The 23,977-nt window shown below is 37.2% G+C and overlaps 1 protein-coding gene across 1 annotated transcript; it reads left to right on the top strand.

Moving 5' to 3' along the window:
• The first annotated feature begins 9,424 nt into the window (after positions 1-9,424).
• scarb2a (scavenger receptor class B, member 2a) lies at positions 9,425-23,251 on the top strand. The gene is made up of 13 exons (XM_084413250.1): positions 9,425-10,395; positions 13,677-13,837; positions 14,333-14,480; positions 14,638-14,832; positions 15,342-15,433; positions 15,767-15,886; positions 15,963-16,141; positions 17,589-17,707; positions 18,076-18,149; positions 18,239-18,290; positions 18,838-18,990; positions 19,780-19,827; positions 20,107-23,251. Exons 1-13 carry the CDS (start codon positions 10,273-10,275, stop codon positions 20,236-20,238), a joined length of 1,596 nt encoding a protein of 531 aa, XP_084269376.1. The 5' UTR covers positions 9,425-10,272; the 3' UTR covers positions 20,239-23,251.
• Positions 23,252-23,977: the final 726 nt, after the last annotated feature.

Genomic DNA, 23,977 nt, shown 5'->3' with positions numbered 1-23,977 from the left:
TTATCACTGAATTTCTTGTTTTTACTCTGTGTTTTTTATGTAGTTTTGAATGCTCATCCTATTGAGAGCATTGGGGAGTTTATAGCAATGTACTTATTTATTAGTTATCATTAATAGTATCAGTCTTTTATAACACATCCCTAAAAACAAAGCCCCGTGCAAAGAACAGGAAGAGAAGACCGTGAATTGTTTTGCCTTTGTGGTTTGCTTGACTTGTATCCTGCATGAATGATTTACTCTTGACAGGATGTGGAACAGAACTTTCTGTTTTGTTGTTCCAACTTTCCAGATGTCATTAAACCAGTGATCCATCATTTCAGTCGAGCCGGACAAAATTGTAGTTAATAATAATTCACAGTAACTGTGTTCAAATTGGCCACATGATAATGGTCTGAGGTCAAATTAATCCGAAGAGACGGTTAATGACAGGGGAAGGCGCAGCAGATGTTCTGTTCTTCAGGAAGTTCAATTCAATGTTGTTTATGGAAAAGCTGGGGAAAAAATACTGTTGGGCTATTCCAAACAATACAATAATGTCCTCTGATTAGGTGATTTGAACTTTCCATGGAGAACGCCCTTTTAGAGAATATCCTGATTAAAACTTTCTCATCTAATCAGCTTTGGAAGTTTTGTTTTTTGTTTGTTTTGTTTTTACATTGGATCCAAGGAAGAAGTACAGCACTACTATTAGAAATCCTCATTACATTCTGGCAGTGGGACAGCTGATACTTTGAAATGGGAATCATAATGAGTTAGTGATCAGGGAGTGGAGAAAAATTACTATGAATGAATAACCTGATTCAAAGCTGGCTCAAACCCAGAGCCCTTAAGCAGAATTGTCATTAGTCTTTATTCCTACTGTGTTATTTGTGCCTGTATCACAGGATCTTCTCACATGTGAAACTTCACACTCTTTCTTTGTTGGCATCTATAGTTTAATGAAGAACATCCAGGAACCTTTCCATTGCATAAAAGGTTCCTTATAAGTGGAAAACTGTTCTTGTAAGAACTGTCACAGAGAGGTTTCTTTGGGGAACCCAAAATTGTTCACTGCTGCTGCTGCTACTGCTGCAAAAAGACCATTTCGATTCATTTTTAAGAGTGTAGAACTTCTCATATCCCGCTAAATGTAAAAATATTTCAGAAATTACGTTCAAAAGAAGATATTTTGTGTCTTTTAGATTTTGTTGTTTTTGGATCTTCTCTTGTATTCACCAGAACAAAGTAAGTCAGGTTTGGAACGTAAGTAATGACTGGTAAATAATCAGTTTGGGCTGAACTTTCCTTCAACCTGCAAATGCAATATGAAAAACAAGCTTCCAGTAACTGATAAGGAAGTAATAGGTTCAATAAAACTCCCTTTCCCTTCCCAACCAAAATGAATAAGGATGACTAATTCCATGCATGTATTGCTTCCTGCAGAGAGCTCTTTCAAACATTTGTAAGAGTTAACAAAGTGAATTTAAATGCAGCGTATTTGTTCTGCACACATTTACAGTAGAACAAACTTCACAGACTGTTTAGAATTAACATGGTGGCGTGACTGCTCCCAGGAATCCGTGTGTGTTTTGAGGGTGTAGCCCGGTGACTCCTACACAGCCAGCAAGGAGTTGAACATTAGATCCCTTTGACTTCATGGTTTATGCTTCTGTTTTTTCATGCACGCCTTCAACCTGTCAACTAATTCCTTAATCATTTTGCTGTTTGTTTCACATGAGATAATTTATGTACTCCACAATCCACAAGAATCCTTTCCATTGCACAAAAGTTTCTTTATAGTGGGAAAAGGTATACATATTCTTCGCACTAAGAAAAAGATACTGATTCTTTTAACTTTTCCCCAAAAAGTTCTTTTTGAGAACCAAAAATGGTTCCTCTATGGCATTGCTGCCAAAACAAATCAAATCAAATCATCATATTAGAATGATTTCTGAAGGATCATGTGCCACTGAAGACTAGAGTAACGATGCTGAAAATTTGCTTTGCCGTCACAGGAATAAATTGCATTTTTAAATATATTAAAATAGAAAACAGAATTGCAGTAATATTTCCAAAATATTACTGTTTTTTACCGAACAAATAAATGCAGCCTTGACCCTTTCGTTACAAGGTCAAATTAGTAAAATTGTGTAAAACGCCTTTAAAAAAAAGAAAAGAGATGCTGGAGCAGCAAGAGCAGGAATTTGACTGTATGTGAGAATTTTCTCCTGAGTGGGAAGTTTCCTTCATTAGCACAGACTCAGGAGAAATGATCCAAACAGAAAACAAAGAAGAGAGCAGGTAATTGTTTACAGAGTGTTTTCCCCAGGGTTCAGTGCTGCTGCTGAGACAGGTGGAAGTGGGCCGCCCCATAGGGGCAATGGAATTTCCTCAGAGCCAAACCCTATGAGAAGTATTTATCAGAGCATGTGATGTGCCAGAATCTGGGGAGGTCCAGTTTCCCACAAAGGACAAATGCCTTATGTAAGTTTTGAGACAAAAGGAATGCTCCCTTTGATGGTCTGTCCGTGAAATGGACAGCAAATATAGAATAAATGCCAAACGGCAATAGAATATGTAGAGAATTTCACTTGCAAAAAGCCTTATGCTCGCCGAGGTGGCATTTATTTGACCAAAAATACAGTAAAAACTGTAATATCATTACAATTTAAAATAACAGTTTTTATATCTTGTGTAATTTATTCCTGTGAGGGTAAAACTGTATTTTCAGCATCATTACTCCAGTCTTCAGTGTCACATGATCCTTCAGAAATCATCTAATATGCTGATTTGGTGCTCAAGAAACATTTATTATTATTATTAGTTTAGATTTGACTACACTTTGGCTTAAATTAAAAACACTCTAGCAAACAGACTTGAAGGACAGAGTAACAGGATAACGCTAATCATCAGGGGAGCTTAGGTTGGCAGTCGACAATGACAAAGAAAGGAAACATTAAAGTTTGGAACAAACAAAATCCTTTTTTTTCTATAGTAAAAAAACAAAAGGTCCTCCCAGAAATGTACTTGTAAATCTTCCAGACATTCAAGGTAGCGGAATTACTGTAAGAACATTTTCAGCTTCCCAAAACATGCACCTCTCCTCTTGGGAGGATTCAAAAACTTTCCTCATAAAATCAGTACACTGTAAAAAAAAAAAAAAAAAAAAAAAATCTGCATTCAATTTTTTAAGTAAAATCACCTTGTCTGTGTCATTTCAACTTAAATTACATTACACTGGGAAAAAAAAGAGTTGAATCTCATATAACTTTATTGTTTTGTCTCATGTTAACTTTCTTTGTGGAATTAATTTACTAGCAATTTTGACTGAAAGATTGTTTCTACACCACTTTTTTTTACGTGCATTTTTTTCAGTGCTGATCTTTGGAAAGTACATATTCACTCCTTCTTCCAAATCCTGTCACTCCTTATATTTAAACAATGGTTTGTTGTAGTTGTGTAACTTCTCTCTCAGCCATGAGAGATTGACTTATACCTTAAACAAAGAACAACACAACACTAGGGGAGAAAAAAACCCATATGTTTTAAAGCCCATTTTATTGATGTATTATGGAATAATTAATCACAACACTTAGTGAAATAGTTTCTCTCTGAAATGAGTTTATGTTTTCTGTTTTTAGCCATCTCGTTCCCTCATATTTCTCATCTTTTGTGTGACAAGCTTAAATGACCCGCAATTAAACGGTGTTCTTAAAAGGGGCGTTTGTGTCCTCTGTGAGCTGTGGAATCTCACAAATATAAATTCACCATTCTTTTCTTCCCATTGTACTTAATGGTCTGAGGCAACATCAATCACATCTCCTGAAAAGGTCTGGCTCTTCTCACTATACTCCCACAGTCATTCCTTAACCGTGATCTGCAACTGCCCATCGGTGCCAAGAGGCTTTTGGGAGTTGAAACAAACACATTGTACCATCCTGAGCTGCATATCCACACTGACTCCCAATGCAAACTCATGCATCAAGTGATTGATGAGACTTCAAATAGTGTTTTATGTGGTGTATTTGTTTGTAGAAAACCAATTGGACTTTTAAACACTGATAACACAATGAGAAAGATAATATATGAACGACACAGGTAAGGATAATAGTGTTTTATGGTAGATTGAATTACACGTTTGCATGATACTAGGTTTCCTTATTATTTACAAACCAAATGATTTGAGTTAAGGAACTGGTTGAACCACAGCTTTTATATTTGTTTTCCCGACACTTACTCTGTCCAGCTGTCAGATGCCCACTTTCTCATTTGCATGCAATTTTCCACCCTTCATGCATAATTAATATGGGATTATACAAAGTACATCCTTTTTTAACACAAACAAGCCAGACTGTAAGATAAATCAGTCCCATTACGCAGGGATTACTGTGCAGGTTAAAGGGATAGTTGAGGGAAAAAAAAGTACTCACCTTCATTTCATTCCAAATCTGAATCTTTAGTCTGAAGAAGATATTTGAAAGAATGTTTCAACCCGATTTCACTGCATGGAAAGCATGACTATTTTACAAAGTGGCTGTTTTGAATGAATTTGTACGTTGTGAAACATGAAGGTCATCCTCTAACTCTACCCCTTAACTTTTGACCTCACTGGGGTGTAAGAAGATCATACAAAGACATTTCAACCAGCCACCAATTCGTCAAAGAAACGTAAAGTAATTAAGAAATGCCATGAGATTGTGTTGTCTGTTTTTGTTCATGGTTAGGATTAGCATTTTGCAGATGAGCATTGTTTTGGTTGTGTTACGGCTCTGCGTGATTGAATATGGCCCTTCAAAATAGATAACGCTTTAATGAACTCTGTTAGAGATCTACACATTGCAATTTATCTGTTCAATAAAATACCTTCTGTTGAGTGATAAAAACGGCATCTCATCATTGCTTTTACATTTCAAATCCCTAATTTCTCGCTCTGAAAAAGCCAAGCCAATGTTGATTCTTGTTTTATTACGAGCTCTGTCACGTTCTCTTTTTGCCAGCAGACTCTTCTCTGTTTGGCGTTTAACCCCCCCCCACACACACACAAAAAACGGGTGATTCCCCGGAGGTTCGAGATTTAGCTAGTGATGGGCTATTTCGAAACACCTTTACCAATCTTTTGTGTCAAAGTCATGGGATTTCAGTAAACGAGGCTTCGCTACATCATTACTGTTTCGAAACGTTTCGAAATTTCAATGGTTTACCGCTGGTGGGCCATGATCTCCATGAATCATGCGGATTCACTTAGGTCGCCCTATACGGTGGCGAACCATTGAACAAGTGTCTGGGTTTTACCTGATCTCTGATCAGTTTGTACATGTTTTAATTGGATATTAGTATAATTAATAGGAATAATAGTAGTTAATAGTCTCTTATTGGCCTGTTTAGCAATCCATGGAACAAACAAAACAAGCCCTGGAAATTGATAAAAGAACACATTGCGCATATACTTGATATTTAATCTTATTAGATGATTAGTTAATTGCATTTGATAGATTTTACTTTCAATAAAACATTGTGCAGCAGGTTAGTAAAAGGTGTTTTTATTCATGTTAGGCTTGAGTTTTTGTTGCATTTCCACTGTTCTGACCAGCAGTGTGACGTTTCAAAAAGCTTCAAAACGGTGAATCGTTTTGCAAAGCAATTGGTTCAGTTGTCTAGATGTAGCCGCTCCATGTCAACCTATCGAACCTATGCCTCTCCCACACCATACACGCGTCAATTGGAGCAACCAACTTTTTCTCTACTTTTGGATATGACGAGACACGCACGGGCGAGTGACGTATTTTGCCATTTCCATCCCAATGTCTAAAATATAAACACGATATAAATAAATATGATATGTTTAAATATAAACATTAGTTTACTTTTGATATGAAACAAAGTCTCAGATATCAAATTTTGTAAGTTTTATTACGAAATTCAAACAATACAGTTTTGGCGCTCTTAATACGGCACGTGAACCGATCATCTCTTCCTCTTACTTACAGTACAAAATAAACATAAATGGACATCAGATGGTATGTTGAAAACATACGCTTGTAAACAATATGTCACATAAAGTTATGTAGCCTACATTTACCTCAGAAAAGCCATTCAAACTGTATAGTTAGTGGGGAAAATGTTTTTCTAAAGATGAGCATTTTGAAGAAGAAAAAAGGCACTATATTACATAGGCCTATTCATTATATTTTTTACTCTAATACCAAAGTTATTATAATTTTGCTACTATAATAAAAACTGCCTTATATGCAATTGCGTACAAATCAGTTATTAATAACACTGTAAAAATGGGTTACACAATAAGTCATGACATATGTTTTTAAAACATATAGGTTAAGTAATTTTAAACTTTTTTCTTTCAGTTCTTTCTAAAAGTCAGTTTAATGTAATTTAAGTTGAAATGACTTGCACAGCCAAGTTGATTGTAGGCTATAGGCCTACTTAAAAATGTAAGACAGCAAGCTTTTTTTATTTATTACAGTGAACCTTTAATAATAACCTTTAATAATAACTATAGTTTATAACACTAGTTCAGAAAGATTTTGTTTCCTTGAGAAAAATTAGAATCATGAGATTTGTGTCAATACCCCGCCCCCCTAAAGTGAAGCAATAGCTTTTTAAAAAACTTTTAAAAAAACTAAGGTTGACTACACGCATCCTGCTTTAAAATCCGGTTTATGAATAATTACACATATTAAATTGCTGTTCTCTCCCTGTTGTTCAAACTTGTCCTGCCTTTCGAATTGCAGCACTAATATACTGAATAAATGCATATTTGTGAAGGGAGGGGCAACCAGAGAACGTGACGTCTGAAACGCTGCTTCACTGTTGTGCCAGAGACCAACAATCACAAGTTCTGTATCTTCATCAAAGGGGATATACAGAAAATGATGTTTTGCCATAATCCATAACATACTCAAACCTTCACATAAAAGACCTTTGTATTTTCTGAATAGTTGTATTATTCACATTTGCTCATTTCAGGTCGGTGGGGAAAACGCTTTGAGCTTCTCCTGCCAGTGGGTTTAGCAAAAGAGCAGTTTTAAAATGATGTGTAGTTACTACATTGCAACAAATATCAAAGAAATTGTGCAATATATGGCAGAGGGAAAAAGGTGGACAGATATATAATTCACTATCCTCTTTTCAAATCAGGTTTATGAAGTAAAGAAATGTGGTTGCACTGTGTCACTGTTCAATTTTTACAACATCATAATGCAAATTTGCACATATTTAGTGACTTATCCGTTCCAGTTAAACAGTTAAGATATGAAAAGGCTTTGCTTGCTACTGCTCAGCAGGATATCTTTTATAAAAGAGGTTTTAGATAAAGGTTTTGTCTAGTCAACATGCAAGGAATACTGACTAACAAAAGACTTTTCATTCTTTCGAATGTAAAAGGAAACTTCCATTCAGCTCGTGAGGCATGTTGTGCTTTTGTGATGTATTTGTTATTCTTTATGTGTGTTCATTTTTGAACATGTAGAGCGAAACACCACTAAACAAATAAATAAGACATGTTTAAGATGGTTAATTAGGAAATGTTTGCATAACCCTCTCAAACCCTTCCTTTCCTTGAACTCAACAGGATGCAGCTGAATGCAGTTTGCGTCATCATTGACACACACACAACATGCGTATTCAGACACAGAAACATAATATTTTTTGGGTCAAAAATGACCAATGAGCAGCAAAGGGTTAAACTATTGTTTCTTTAGTTTAGTTTAAAATAGTTCATTCTTTTGACCAAGTCTGGCTATTTCCACACTGTAAAATATTACGTGATCAATAAGTTAGAGTTAGACAACATATGTTTTTTACATTGCTCAGTTTAAAAGTCAGTTTAATGTGATTTAAGTTAAAAATGACTTAAATATCCAAGTTGATTGTACTTTTTCACAGTGCATGATCCCACTAGGAAATAGTAGTCAAATAAATACATTTTATGAATTTGAATTGTCATTATGGATAATAAGAAACTGAATGAATGTACATTGATTACAGTTGTTTTGACATGGTCCATTCATAAAAGATAAATGAAAAACTATGCTTTTGATATAGTCAAGTAGAGCACTGTTTCTCCTTTACCTCCTGGTGCTTAATGGTTTGTTTTCACATCTCTTATTTGCACAGATGCTTTTAGGCCTGAGTATTTAACCCCCCAAGAGAGCTTTGATTAAAGTCACAGTAACCTGCTAAAAGTACATTCAAGTAAGCAAATCAGGTTTTGCATAACTGTCATTGCATTCGATTTAACTGCAATTAACTTTGTCCTTTATCAGCAAGTTCACAACAGTTCAAGTGTAGGTACAATTAAGGTGAAGTCATAAAGCTTTATGATTTTACTATCACAGACACAGTCCCTTATAGGCAGTTTGATGTGGCTTTATCTGTCAATAGGCCCTACAATGAATTCATCTTTCTGAGAAGTGCATTTATTGACCGGTTAACTATAGAAGAACAGAAGAAAACTAAAGAATTTTGTTAACATGATAATACTAAGCGCTCAAAAGCTTAAATGTGCCCTACAGGGGCATTTTGTCGCATTTGTAAAATAAAGCTTTGTTTAAAAGCTTTCCCTGTGGGGGATGCTGGCATTTGAGGCTAGGAAGGACAGTAAGTGAGTGGGCCCGATTTCTGAGAAAAATATTGAAAAAGGGGTGTCACGTTACAATTACAACCCTGACATCAACTGACCATCTTTATCAGCAGTATGGCAGTTTGGCGTGAGAAGGCCAATGACCTCGAGTTTTATCATTACATGTTATAATAAAGAACAGTAATAAAGTAACTCTCTGTTATTCCAGCACTTTTGTGGGTTCAAATAGGTAAGAATTTTGGTAATGCAGTTTCCCGGGTTACTATGTTGTTTTCTCCTAGTCATAAACTACTCCAATGCTGCATGTAGCCTATTAAAATCAGCACATTTGGAAACTGCACATAATTCATGCTTACTCATAAAGTGCAAGTAAGCCTTATCTATTCTGCGAAATATCCAAATAGTTATATTTTACTTTTGAACAATAACATAAAATAATAATAATAATAATGTAAATGTCAAATCAAGGCCAAACTAGCCTTTGAGGTTATAGTTAGCATTTAGGGGTAGCCTAGTATGTAAAATATTAACAGATTTGTCTAAAAAAAGAAAAAAAAAGGATAATTAATTATGATTAATGCTAAACTGCTTCACAATCTCACAGAGCATCATTCCTGTGGTAGTGGAAAAAACCCACTACCATCTTAATCAAGCGTACTTTCCGGATGAGACCAACATGAGATTTCCTTTCCACCGTGCTAGAGCGCTTAGTTCTCCCTTTAAATAAGCCCCGCCCCGAAATCAGTCGATCAAATTCTGCATCACACTTCTGAGCCGTCGACCAATCACGTTCGTTCGGGGGTGGTCTTAAGACGGTGGTCCGGGAAGACGTCATCCAATAGAATCGCGTGCTCCTCGGACAAAAGAGATGCGACAATCATAGCTTACCTTGTGAGCCGCCCATTATTCATGTTCATTCACTAGTTATTTAAGGAGACACGACAGTAGATAGCGGAACACAAATTAAGACCTAACGGTCTCACGGCTCAAGTCTTTTAAAAACACAAAAACGCCCCGCTGAGCTGTAACGTCTGTTCCAGTGGGTTCGTAAGCGCTATTGTATTGTTTTTAGACTAGTCTGTATAGTTTAACAGCACATATATCCAAATGTGAAACTTCATGTAATATATGAATACATTAAATGTGTAGCCAGAGTTGTTCGGATTTGGCTAGAAATGAATGTAACTCAAAGTTGGGCTATTATAATACGTATTTATCTGTTTCTTAGCCTATAAATTGCGTCAAGACAGTAAAAGTAGGCTATATATTTATTTTGATGGTCTGACATTTACACACATATATCTGCCCTGAAAACTCCTTTAAATCGTGACCTCAGCTCTGAGGGTGGATTAACACGCCCCTCTCTCCAAAAAGTGTGTTTCTCATGCATGACTGGCTCATTTGAATCTGGTGAGGGAGGTGGAGAAGACCTCTGGCTGCTTTAGAGCCAGAGTTTATATAGTCTCTTATATGTCAGCATCCGAGAAACACATCCGCTAATCGCACATCACTGGGATCGTGTTTGCTGAATATCCCACTGATAAAAGAAGGGAAACGATTCTAGCTTCGAGAAGAACGGAGACATACCGGGAGGTTCTCGAGTAACGTTAGAAGTTCGGAACAAGAGAAAAGGAGAGAGAAAGAATAGTGTTATTTTTTCCCCCTACAGATCAGCCCATTTGAAACCATCAAGAATGACTAGAAGATCGTGTGCCATTTACGCCACCGGGATCGTGTGCGCTCATTTGCTCATTTTGGGAATCGCCCTTCTGGTGGCTCAAGTCTTCCAAACAATGATTCAGGAGCGGTTAAAAAAGGTAAGTCTTTTATGGAGAAAAGTGTTTATTTAAACTTCTTGTGTTATGAAACCGGCTTTTAAAGTGATTCAGTGCTGCTGTTGTCCTACACTAGGCTTCCTCCTCTGTGTTGAGCATCACACGGATGTAACGTTAACGTAAGCCTTGCGAAATCATACAACAGGCTAGTCTAAATATTGTCACATCAACCTATTCAGTCATATGATGGTCCTTGGAATTGCTATATCAAAGTTCCCATTCTTACTCGCGGTGAGACCCAGGCTACACAATCTCATGTTATGTACACTAAAAAAAACCTGTATTTCAGCCGTATATGCCCCCTCTTTTACGTGTTAGGTGGTCAAAACATATGGTATGAAATTACCGTGATGTAAATGTGGGTTTGTTAGTAACCCTGATTAAAGTGGGCTGGTCTGTGACCACGAAGCTTATCATATTGCGGAAAATACTTCTTTCCACCCCGTCTCTCTCTAATCCACCTCAGCGGTTCTGTCTGATTATTAAATGCTTTTCATTGCAACATCACCGGGAATGAATCACTCTTATTTTAATGTTACGGGAAAGGTTGTTCATTCACATAGTGCATATATATAAATGGCAGGGGGAGGTGTGTGCTATATGTGTGGCTGTGGGGGAGGGTCTCTCCGCATGTTCTCCTTGGAAAAATACTTGGAATTGTGGCCTCTACCCTCAGTATTTTTAACCAAGTGTAGTATTCACTGTTCAATGTGATTCCCTTGACCTGGAATTCAAGGGTGGGTGTTTGTGGTGGTCTGTCAGTGAAGCTAACTTTGCTGGAGGTGTTATGCAGTGGTTTGTCATTTATTGACAGTTGATTTAAAGCCATATAATTGACCTTCATGATTTACTTTTACTTTTCATAATCGTTATGTCTTCTCTGTCACTGAAACATGTGACACTGAGCCGGTAGGCTTAAGTTCTCTAGACAATGCAACTTTTTCAAGCCCTTAGGTGATGTGTGTTTTTGTTGAGTGTAGGGTGTGAAGTGGAGTTTGTATAAGTGACGCAGGTATGTTGCTCTGAGGCAGTTTATCTTCAAAGTGTTTGACGGTTAAAACATCCTTTTTTAGCTGAAGTTGAGATCCCTTTGATGTAAGCTTGCGAATGTATTCATTCCTTGCTGGGAATTAATGTCTACATTTAAAACTGCATCTCCTAGCAGTGTAAGGACTTTGGTAAAACATGGGTTGTTATCTATGAAAATATCCATTTCCAGTTGCTGGTACCATCATTATGCTCTGGTATCTGCTTCACTGGCCTTTTGTAATGTTAACCACTTGCGTAAAAAAAATGACCTTCCTATCAAAATGCAAACATTTATTGTTTTTCTTACCTTGGCTGTATTTGCTCGAGCAAGGCTTTGAAAATGTTCTTCTGACATGGTTTAATGTCCATTGGGACCTTCAAAAACTTCTCTTCTCAAGGTTGATGAGCACAGCAGAACACAAAATCAAATTCCTGAGGTTTATCTGTATTATTTATTTTTTAAATAATTAGTATTCATATCATATCCCATTGAACAGTTGTAAGCAGGCTAATGAGTTATACAGGATGTTTCATGTACACGATTTTTTTGTGTGTGAAAAATCTTTTTTTTTAATCTAGCAAGGATACATTAAATTGATCAAAAGTGACAGTAAAGACATCTGTAAAAAAAAATTAAATCTCTATTTCAAGTAAATGCTTTTTTTTTTTTTTTTTTTTTTTACTTTATCAGAGAATCTCTTTCCACAGAAATATTTAGCAGCATCAATTCGGCATATTAGAATGATTTCTGAAGCATCATGTGACCCTGAAGACTGGAGTAATGATGCTGAAAATTCCATCACAGTAAAAAAAAGAAAAAGATTTTAATTAAGTTATTTTAAATTGTAATAATAATTCACAAGATTACTGTTTTTGATCAAATAATAGTGAGCATAAGAGACCGAACCCAAACATTTAGTGTACGCGTGCATGTTAAGGTGTGGTCTGGTGCTTTTAGTCGATAAAACTTTAATTGGCGTCTTTAAGCTAAAATGCACCGCTTCTTTTAAAAACAAAATCATCCTTTTTTTTTTTTTTTTTACCAGGTGTAATTAAGAACTGCTGGCAGTGCGGTTTAAAGAAAACGCCAAGACAAACCTCCTGAGAAACCCTGAAAGATTGGAAAAGAGAGTCAATGAGTGTGATGTAACATAATCTTACTTTAAAGAAAAGCTTTAGTCTGATTTCACAGCGCATGGTTGAACAAGTTGAATAGCTGCACATTTTCTGTAGTGCTCAATACCAGTTACTTTACTCATGGTAAAGCTCCTAATGACAGAGATCCCATTCAGAGCTTACATGTGAAAAATTCCTCATTTTATAAGACAAGTGTCCTCTTAAATAGATTTGAACAAAGACACCTTTATGTTATTCCCTGGGTCATAGTATAGTGTAAATGGAAGTGGTCATTTGACAAAGATTAGATGTTGGAATGAATGATTTTGAAACATACAAACTACGTTTTTCAACTTAAAGGACCAGTGATTCCAGCAAATCTGGATTTTTCTGAAATGCCCTTTCAGAAGCTGAAGGTCCAGTGAAGGGGGCCGTGATGTTTGTTGTTTTGGAGCGGGCGCTCTGCTACTCTGCTGAAGTCATGGTTTTTGATTCTAGATAGCGTTATCTGCATTTCAAGGCAGCATTCTTGAGTAAAACCTCCTGGTTGTTACAAGTTTATCACAAAAGTCAGCCTTTGGAGCTTTGGAGTTTTTTTTTTCAGTACTACTGTCACGTGTAGTCACGAATACCGTTGTTCTGTGATGTAAAAGTTTGTCGTTTTAAAAGAAACATTTGTTTCTCCTTCCGAGTTTGGCTCAAGACACTCAAGAAGTGAGAAGTGTTACTGCTGAACCTTATTTCTGATGGAAAAATTCAAAAACCTGAGAAACATGTTTGTTTTCGTTGCTCTCGTTCGTCATGCAGCCCTGATGTTTTCCTTCCTCTTCTCTAACTCTGAATCAGCTCAACTGTCTGCTGAGCTCTGTCCTCTTTTTCCGTCATCCCAGCACTCGCTTTACCTCACGTCTGCTGTATTTGTGTCATAACAGGTCACTGACATTTCACCAGAAACCGTCATCACTCAAAAGGAAGCCGCTCAGCTTTTTGTTTTCTTTCTTCCCTAAATTATATTGAAACTCCGCTTAAACATTGAGTTCTCTTTAAACAGACAGAAGAGCTACAGAAATGGTCTTTTGGTGCTCTCTCTTGACCTTTTGATTGTGTTTGATTCACAGGAGATCACACTGGGTAAAAACAGCAGAGTATTGGAGGGCTGGATAAATCCACCGCCTCCTGTTTACATGCAGTATTTCTTCTTCAATGTCACCAATCCAAATGAGTTCTTGGCTGGAAAGGAAAAGGCCAAAGTCACTCAAATAGGGCCATATACCTACAGGTGATTTACAAAAGTCTCAAATTGAGATGTTCATGTTCATTGTCTTCATTCTGAGCTATTTGTTTACTAAACTGTACTGTCTGTTGTCAGTGACAACAAGTTTGGCACCATAGTCAAGAAATGACTCATGCTTTTAGAAGATTGAAAACAGGAAACATTTACCCTAACTACTTACTGTTTTCAACATTGATAATAATAAGAAATGTTTCTTGAGCTCCAAATCAGCATATTAGAATGATTTCTGAAGGATCATGTGACACTTTAGACTGGAGTAAATTATATTACAAAATATATTAAAATAGAAAACCGTTCTTTTCAATTGAATAATATTTCACAATTTTATTGTATTTTTGATCAAAAAAATGCAGCCTTAATGAGCATAAGAGACTTCTTTCAAAACCTTTTGAATGGTAGTGTTGTGTGTATTAGATTTAAAAATCTACACCTGACAGGTGCCAATTTTGATATTAACATTATGCTACTCTCTTTTATCAGGGAATATCGACCAAGGGAAAATGTCACTTTCCTTGAGAATGGGACAAAAATCTTTGCCACAAATCCCAAGAGCTTTGTGTTTCTTCGCAACATGTCAGTGGGAGATCCTGAGGTTGACCGTGTGACAACCGTTAACATTCCATTCATTGTAAGAAGGGTTTTGTTTTCTTGTTTTTGCACTGGCAGCTAATCATTTTGCATATAAAATGAGTCTGCTCGTAGCATTTTTTTAGTCATTTGCTTAACGGATTATCTTTGATCCAAGTGCAAAGATTTTGCTCTGAATTGTTTCCCTCTTGTTTCAGGCCGTGATGAACGAATTGAACTCCTACTCCTTCTTTCTGAGGACTGCTGTGTCCATGTGGATGGGATCCATGGGCATCGGCGTGTTTATGGATCGCACAGTCCATGAGGTCCTGTGGGGTTTCAAAGACCCGCTGCTGTCCAAACTCCACGCCATGAGACCAGAAGTGGAAGAGTATTTCGGCCTTATGTACAATGTGAGAATCTGCAGTTTCATCATATTTAATGCTTTAGTCAGTCTGAAAAGAGAGATAAAATGCAGTCTAAATGGGTCATATATTTATGCAACCAATACAAAGTAGCACACGCAACCTCTAAAGCACATATATATACGATCCGAACAGGATAAGCAAATGACGTTATTATCGTGATCCTGCAGATGTTGACCAGTCTACCATGTTTGGCCTGGTTTACTGAAACGGGTTTTAGAATATATTTAGGGATTATATATGTATTAGGACAGATATTAAATGTCAGTGGTTTGTTGTGCAATCGTAGGTCTCATGCGAGTGCCTTGAAACAGCTAGTTTGAATGGTTTGCATTAATAAAACATTCAGTCTTTCACTCTGTATTCACATCATGGCATCTAAACAACCTACTTTCCTACTTCCTATGACTTTCTAGTCATTTTTACCCTTATGTGAGACAGTTCTTTTTATTGTTCTAGCGTTATATTAAATATTTTTTTTTTTTTACTGACTACAGAAAAATGGAACTCATGAGGGTGAATTTGTCTTCCACACCGGAGAGAAGAACTATATGGACTACGGCAAGATTGACACGTGGAACGGCATCAGGTACACGTCAGTCCTTGCCTAATCTGCGTTGCCTTACTGACATAGAGAGAATTCTTGCACACTCATCTGCTCTCCTGCCTTGAGAAATTGGGTTAAACACACAGCATGCTAGATAAGTCAATATCAAAGGATAAAGTACAAGAAAAGACCTACTGTGCAACTGGACCCCATAACCTGATTAAATGGATATTCCAGTAAATAAAATTCCAATCGACTTCGCAGATTAAGAATATTCTGCATGTCGATTTTGGAGAAAAACGCATAATAAACCTTCCTTTTTCATTAGAACCCGTGACAAAAACAATCACCATCTATTCATTTTCTCACTCACAGTCAGATGAACTGGTGGTCGTCTAACCAGAGCAACATGATCAATGGGACCGATGGCAGTGTCTTCCACACCTTCCTTTCCAGGAAAGAACTCCTGTACATCTTTGCTGCTGATCTGTGCCGGTAAGCAGCGTGTTTTAACACAAACAAGGTGCTTGGTTGTTTGTACGTGGTTACTTATGCTCTTTATCACTTGCAGATCCATTCATTTGGGTTACGTGAGAGACACAGAGGTGAAGGGTATCCCTGCTTTCCGCTTCGCCCCTCCTTCAGATGTACTGGCTCCCCCAGATGAGAACCCCAATAACGCTGGCTTCTGCGTGCCCGCTGGAGACTGTCTTGGAAAAGGAGTCCTTAAAGTCAGCATCTGTCGGCAAGGTAAGCCTGTTCTGGGACACGCCACAACTCCGCTTCAGGGCCAACAGTGTGCTTTCAGAGCAGGAATTTACAGTGGGAAAGACGTGGGATGTTTTCAGAAGAATCATTACATGGGGAAAATGGAGTAACGTTTTAAATACGGTAATTTGTTTAACAAAGTACAGCAATCTAAGTGCACTAAAGGTTTTTTTGTGCCCTAAATAGCTGGTCCAGACTGGCATTTAACCTAAAGCAAACCAAGCATGTGTAAATAGTATTGAATTTCTGGGTTTCCCATTACTGATCTGTGGCTTCGTAACTGAAGTTCAAGTTAAATCGGTCTGCTTTTGTTTGCCCACTCTTGGACTATGAAAGGGAAATCAGGGTTCAGCGCTTAATGAATAACTTTTAGTACAGTTTTATGACTCAAGCACTTGATTCGCTGTAGGTGTCCTCCGACAGATTACTCTATCTTGGCCTCTATTGCTTCCGCCATAAACTAGTAGGCTAATATTATTATTGAACAATGGTAAACTCTCGCTTTTGTCATGTGAGTGCTCCTGATATGAAACAGCTGTGGAAATCTGCACATGCTTTGATTAGTCATCATTCCTAGAAGGGTTCATGACAGTTCTATTATGGTTATATTTAGGGAGGGTGTTATTAAGGATTGAGAGATGGGATTTGGTACATATTATTCTTGGCTAACGATAAACTAGGCACCTATCAGAGTGTATGATTTTTTTTTTTTTTTTTTTTTTTTGGGTGTTTAGGTACTTGCCATCCTGTCATTGAGTATGTCCCTCCAAAAGAGGAAGTTTCATTTTCTGTTAGTGTGCATAAAAGAACAAAAAGTCCTAGAAAATGCCTCGGGGTTATTACTTAAGATAATGGAAAATGTCATAACAAGAGAAGTAACATCTAAAAACTGCACATTTGCAGTCTGAACTGTCACATGCCCCATTGTGATGCATTAAATTCTTTGCATTCATTGATTTTTTTTTTCTTTCATTGACTTCCGTACTTTCATAATTACTTGTATTTTTATGAACATTTGTTGGTGGAAAGTTTGCATCTAGAATGGGTTTTTAAATTGCATTGTATGTTACAACTTTGAAGTATATGAATTTATGTCATAGTGTTCTGTTATAGCTGTAAAGTTTAACAACAATAATAACATATTTGTTGTAAATCAAAAATATAAATAATTTTTTTTGACACATTTCAATGTTGTGTTGTTTTGGTAAAACATAAAAAAACAAACATGAGGCTTGATATGACTTTAATCATCTTGATTATCTTTATGACCAGCCATTATAAATGCAATAGCTGATAAAGAAGTGATTATTATTGCATTTAGCATATAGAGCTTTCCTAGATAGGTGCTATATATACCAGATTGTCAACTAATCTGAATAAAGGAACAGCAACTAATGCCACGTGTTCCTATTTCCCCTTCACTGCACAGGTGCACCCATTGTTGTATCATTCCCTCATTTCTACCAAGCCGATGAGAAGTACATCAATGCCATTGAAGGAATGAACCCTAATGAAGAGGAACACGAAACATACCTCGACATCAACCCGGTACGCAGTTTTGACGCTTTGCGATTTTCACTTTTACAGCTACAGCACTGATCAGTTAGCGCTCTTGTGGTTTGTAATCTGAAAGTAGTATAGACCCGTCCTTATATGGCAGGAAAAAACAAGGTGATTCACACTGGCAACCACAGTGAATGTGAAACCACACCTGTGACCTGCCTAACATCCCCTAGAATCCCAGTGAGAAATACTGTAACATGTCGTGATGGAAACTGTACTCATTGAGTTGATGTGTGATCGATGCTGTTCTGGTGGAACTGATCAAAGACTGTGTGTGATGTGGTGAATATTGGGTGATAAAAAAAAAAAAAAAAAAATTTATAGTAAATTGTCCCTTTGCTTTTTTTCTGCAGACCACAGGGGTCCCCATTCGTGCCTGTAAGAGAGCTCAGCTCAATGTCATACTGAAGAGAGTCAGTGGCTTCGTGTGAGTAAAACACCTCACAAAAACCATTAAATTGTGATTTGGAATGACAAAATGGCTAATGAGGCTTCCTTCTTTCTTTTTTTTTTCAGCGACACAAAAAACCTGAATGAGACAATTTTCCCCATTATGTATGTCAACGAGGTAAGTTCACTTTCTTCAGATTAGGGATGTACCCGAAGTCGAATACTATTTTCAGAAAGGAAATGACGCATTCTACGAACCCCCTAAAGAGACATGGTGATGGAAAAAATATATTCCAATGCTTAAATAAATAAAAAGCAATAAATAAAGTTGGGTAATCATATTGTGTATAATTTGCAGGCATCTGGGAGCCGCTATAAATATCGCTTTTGAATGCACGCTCGCTTTTCACTTTCACTTTCCAATTTGCAACCACCACGCGTACCTGACCACACACATTTTACAAGAAAAGATGTTTGTCAATGATGCTCAGGATCATTCTATCCTAACTATCTTCACGTGATAAGTGAAATCATGATGTAGTGTGATTTAACAGACTACCACAGCAAGCCAAACCATGTCCCTTTAGAGGCTCCATAGAATGTATTAATTATTCATTTTCCGTGCCTTTCTGAATTCGGATTTAGGCTTCGGGCGCATCCCTGCTTCAGATTATCGATTTCGTTTGTTTTCCATTGAATTTCATTTTGTACTGTGGAATTTTCAGACTGCAACTATCGACGATGAATCCGCAGCGCAGATGAGGACGCTTCTGTTGATTGTAACGGTGGTGTCCAACTTCCCAGTCATCATTGTGGGGATGGGGGTCATTTTACTTATGGTCCTGATCTTCCTCATCTGCAGGAACCGCCAGAGAAAGGTAAAAATCAGCGATAAGATGTTTTGACCTTCCGTCTTATACATTGGCTAGTTACGTAATACTAAAAATGTCATTTGTATGTCGACAATACCTTTTCGTAGAACAAGAATAATAGAGTAACAGTTAATATTCTCCAGAAATGCCAGTATGGAAAAGACTAAAAGCCTTTAAAATTCCATCAACCTTGTACACCCTTGGCTTGAAAGTCAATTACACGTGTCACTCGCTTTTGAACGCGCTAACCCTAGCTTTAAAACCCATGCATGCACACGCATGAGGGAATGCATGTGCTCTAGTGCACGTATTACTTTATGAAATGAGTTCTTTTATTATATAGTTGATGTTTTTTTGCAGTTTACAGTCAGCTTAATTGTGTTGGTCATCTGTTGTTATGAACTAAAATACATTTATTTATGAAATAATGGTTCAGTGGGAGATTCATATTTGTTTTGCACATTTATATACTAATTATCAGATGGTCTTTTATAGCAGTGGTTCTCAACTCCAGTCCTCGGGACCCGCTGCTCTGCACATTTTGTATGTCTCCCTTATTTAACACACCTGAATCAGATCATCAGCTCGTTAGGAGAGACTCCATGAACTGAACTGAGTGTGTCAGATAAGAGACATACAAAATGTGCAGAGCAGCGGGTCCCGAGGACTGGAGTTGAGAACCACTGTTTTATAGCATTTACTTTATGACCTGAAATGTATAATGCTGTTATGTTTTGATTTCCAGTAACATTTTTCCTCCCTTTGTTTTTGTTTTGTTTGTTTGTTCCAATTCAGAATGAAGTAAAACGTATTGATTTTACTGAAGCTTTTCATTCTTTTGCTGTAAGTCTTCTTTTTTCCCTTACACACACAATTTGCTTTCATTTTGTTCAAATTTGCCTGTTATATCATTATTGGATTTGGTCATTTTGAGCATTTTCATAGAAATACCAATCATTTTAATTGCTTTTCCTGCATGGTGATCGTAATGTACTTTCACAGCGTTAGATTAGATGTTTAGCTCCATTTGTTAGTGGTACGTGATTTCACGTTTGACATCATCTGTCATCTATACGTGGTTTTAACAATGTACACACTAACCTTCTTGTATGTTCTGTACAGACGACGAAAGACGAAACGGCTTATACCCAAGTGAGCAACCAAGCGGAGGATTCGCCGGAGAACCGCAACAATCAGCCTTTGAGGAACGGATCTTATATTGCCATGTCACCAGTGGAGGCACAAAAGTGTTGATGAAGGACATGACGTCTACCAGTAGTGCATCCTCACCCTTTTTTATGTTTTCACTGTGCGATTCGTCTTCGTGGGCCAGTCCCCGCACGCTCACCACCGTATGCCGAGGGTCACTTATTTTGACTCGTGACTTTTCTTTCTTTGAGCATGGCCTTCTCAAAACTGCCATATCTTCAAACAAAACCTATGTAAATTCAAAAGCTCCAAGTCAATTTTGAACAACCGTCTCTGGGCTTCCAGAGGCTCCTGTTGCCTAGTCCTGAGAGGCCTGAAACACACTCTTTTGCCTTTAAAAACGCATATATGCATTGCATGCTGACAGAGTCCATAGTTCCTGAAGGCGTGAGAGAGCGTGAGGGGTTTCACCCATCCGGAACACTCATGTCTTAGGACGGCCTGTGCTCTTAAAGTGTTTCAGATCTCGTCCCACACTACTGTATTCAGGTCTACACAGGCAGACCTTCAACTAACACAGCTCTTCATATGTCAAACCCTTTGATAATGAGCAGATAAATGCAAACTATTAATTTACCTCCTCTAAGAGTATTAGAGAGCTGAAAGGTCTAATATGCTAACAAAATCTGGGTCTTATCCAGAACTTAAGTTTGTGTGATTGTACATACCAGTGTGTGTGTGTAATTATATGTGTGTGTGTGTGTGTCTGCAGGCATGTCAATGCTTGCATGTTTTTGTCACACTGTAGTGAACTGCTCTGGTGGATCACCGTCCTCCGTTTTGCACGATGCAGTGTGACGACAAGTGGAAACTAGTGATTTGAGCGGTCCTCTCTATTTCACAGTATCAGAGCCAGAAATATTTCAGTGATGACGGCTGTTAAAAAGAGGTCAGACATTCTCCTTTAAGGCGTCGTATTACAGAAGTCGTACTAGCTTTTAGCATTTTGTAAGAAAACGAACAACAGACGTAGAACACTCACAAGTGAGACTTGAATATTTTCTGCCTTACAAATACTTACGAACACAATGTGATTCTGCTGCGTGGTAATGGCAGGTATACGGTGGAACTAGGCGAAACGTCAGACAAACTTCTGTGAATCAGTGTCGGACTGGGAACTTTTCACGGCGAAACGCGTCTGTTCTGTCATAGCGAGAGCACAACCCACAGTCTAATCAGAGCAGATGGGGTTAAAGGTTAGCAGGTTATCGGTGAGGTTTGCACATTTGTTTTGTGCACGGTTTATGTAACCCTCTGTGGTGAAAGACTCTAGCACTTGAATCATTGCTTGTGTCTGTTGAGTTTAATTTTCATTTCGCTTTTTCTGTCCTCGATTATCGATTGCTTTCAGTTATCTGCCTGAAGTTGCCATAACCCTTGTGTGTAGTAACACTCGGTTGTTTTAAAGACTTGCGTATCTGTAAATCATTCCCATTTTGGAGACACTTGCTGGAATGATTGGTGTTCGTTACTTTTACTTGACGTAAACCATCTGTTACCTATTGCGACCACGGTTTGCGTGGATTGCAGTGCATATTGGTGCGTCTTTGCCTGTGCCATGGATTTAGCTTATCTTAAAGGTTTAAACTGGAAACACTGTATTTGCAGTGTGTTATGCAGCTGAATATGAACAGAAAACTGAGGGAAAGTCATTCAAGCTTAAGTGTAATTACATTACAGTGGGCTCTCGGAGAGTAACGTTTTGTCGTCAGTGCAAATAGTATGTAAATTTACTTTAAAACGGTCTTTGACAGTCTCTCTTAACACACTAGGCTGAGCAAGGACCCCGCTGGAACAGTGGTGGCACGTAAAATGTGACTTGAGTATGAAAGATCTATGAACCTGAGCCATTTCTCTACAGTTTCCAGATTCCTCTCGGTGACTTTTGCCCCTATATGCTTGACCAAAGATTAGAAAACTGGTTTGTTTGCTTTCCACACAGATAGCTTTATCGCTATCGACTTCCCATTTGCAAGAGCATTAGAACCTCATTGTCTACAAAGGCAAAGAAGAAAAAAAAAAAGTAACACAATATTTTCCAGGGCATACGATGTGAGTTTATAATGTGTTTAATACAGCAAAGAACTTAAGATGTAAAGTGTTGCCACAGCGTGCAAAGAAACTCTCAGTATTATGTATTGACACAGCAATACAACATGTAAAAAGCAAATTTTATAATGAAGTAAAAGGTTTTGTAATCAGACAAACAAATATTTATGTATTCCTATGTTCAATGGTATGTACATTATCTGAATTTGTAAGGTCTTTTCTTTGGTCTTGTTCATTTCTATATATTTTTAATTATTTTGTAATATTACCAGTGGGGTCATCAAGCACACTTCTGTTTTCTTAATAATTTTTTCTTTTTTCTCTACATTTCTGGAGTAGTAGCTACCAAGTGAATATTGTCCTAAATTCAAGACTGAACGGTCTATGTGGTTGTAAAAAAAACTGTTAACTTTGATGGAGGAAGGCTTGTGTTGTATATGTGGGGTGTGAGCCTATTGTGTGTAATGATCTCCTGTTATACAACTCTCTCAAGCTGTCAACTGTTTGTCCAACTGGAATAACAAAGGGAAGGCTGAGTGTCTTTGAGTTCCACTAAGGAAGATTGCCATGTTGGGTACAAGGGAAGTTTCCATTTGCAGTCTAACCTTTTTTTTTTTTTCTTAGATGAATGACGCCCTCCTTCAGGGATGAGCTTTTAGTGCCATACCATCCTTGTTTATTTCACTAAGTAGCAACACGTGTATCAGTTGTTGTTGTTGTTGTTGTTGTTTTTCCCCCCTCTGCCTTTATTTCAGGGCTGGTAAATTCCTCACAACATCTTTGAGGGTGGTCTTAAAAACACTGAACACTTCATCACGTCCTCCTGAGATGCATTGCATTTTTTTTGCTGCTGATAATGACAATCCTTATGTCATGTTAGGTGCAAAATCATTTCAAGTAATATTCATTTTTAGTTTTGATAATTTACACTGCACAAAATCTTTCTACAATGCTTTTGTAAACATTTTTAGTGTTATTTGCAAAAAATAAAAAAAATGTTGAAATTCTTGCTAATTATTTTGTCACATTTCTGCTTTCCTCTCTGACGTTGTGTGAAAGAACAGATTTCTGCGATTATAAACCAAGGGATTCCCCCAATCTACAAATGTTGGATTCTTACACTTCACAAAAACAGTTTCATATTAGTATAATTTGTAATGTCATGAAATGGTTCACTGCAGTTTTAATGATGGTTTGTCTTAAAGCATATTAAAAACACCACATAGACATATACAACATTTATAGCTTGATTTTCACCACAGGGGAAACATGTTTTATACACACTACCCTTTAATATATATATATATATATATATATATATATATATATATTCCTACTGAATAAAAATGCTGATTTGGTAGTAAACATTTATTATCAATGTCGAAAACAGTTGTGCTCCATTATATGCGTAATAACCCATGATACTATTACATATACATGTAATATGTATACATGATACATATTATTTATTTTTATCCCATTTGAAACACATTTGTAAATATTTTTTTTATTTGCAAATCTCATCTTAATTATTTGTGAATTTTATAAATGTATATTTATTTGTGGATCTTAATCTATTTATTTGTGAATTTGATTCGCTTTTGTGTTGCCCCTATTGTATCTGTTAGTATTCTTCTTAATCTTTATTATTATTCCTCCCCAATGGAAGCCTATGGCAGCCCTATGAACAGAACATAGAGGAATTATGAAAACTGGCACACTTGTAGTGATGGTA

This window comes from Rutilus rutilus, assembly GCF_951802725.1.
Source record: "Rutilus rutilus genome assembly, chromosome: 7".
NCBI lineage: Eukaryota > Metazoa > Chordata > Actinopteri > Cypriniformes > Leuciscidae > Rutilus > Rutilus rutilus.
This window is presented reverse-complemented; position numbering and strand designations above follow the sequence as displayed.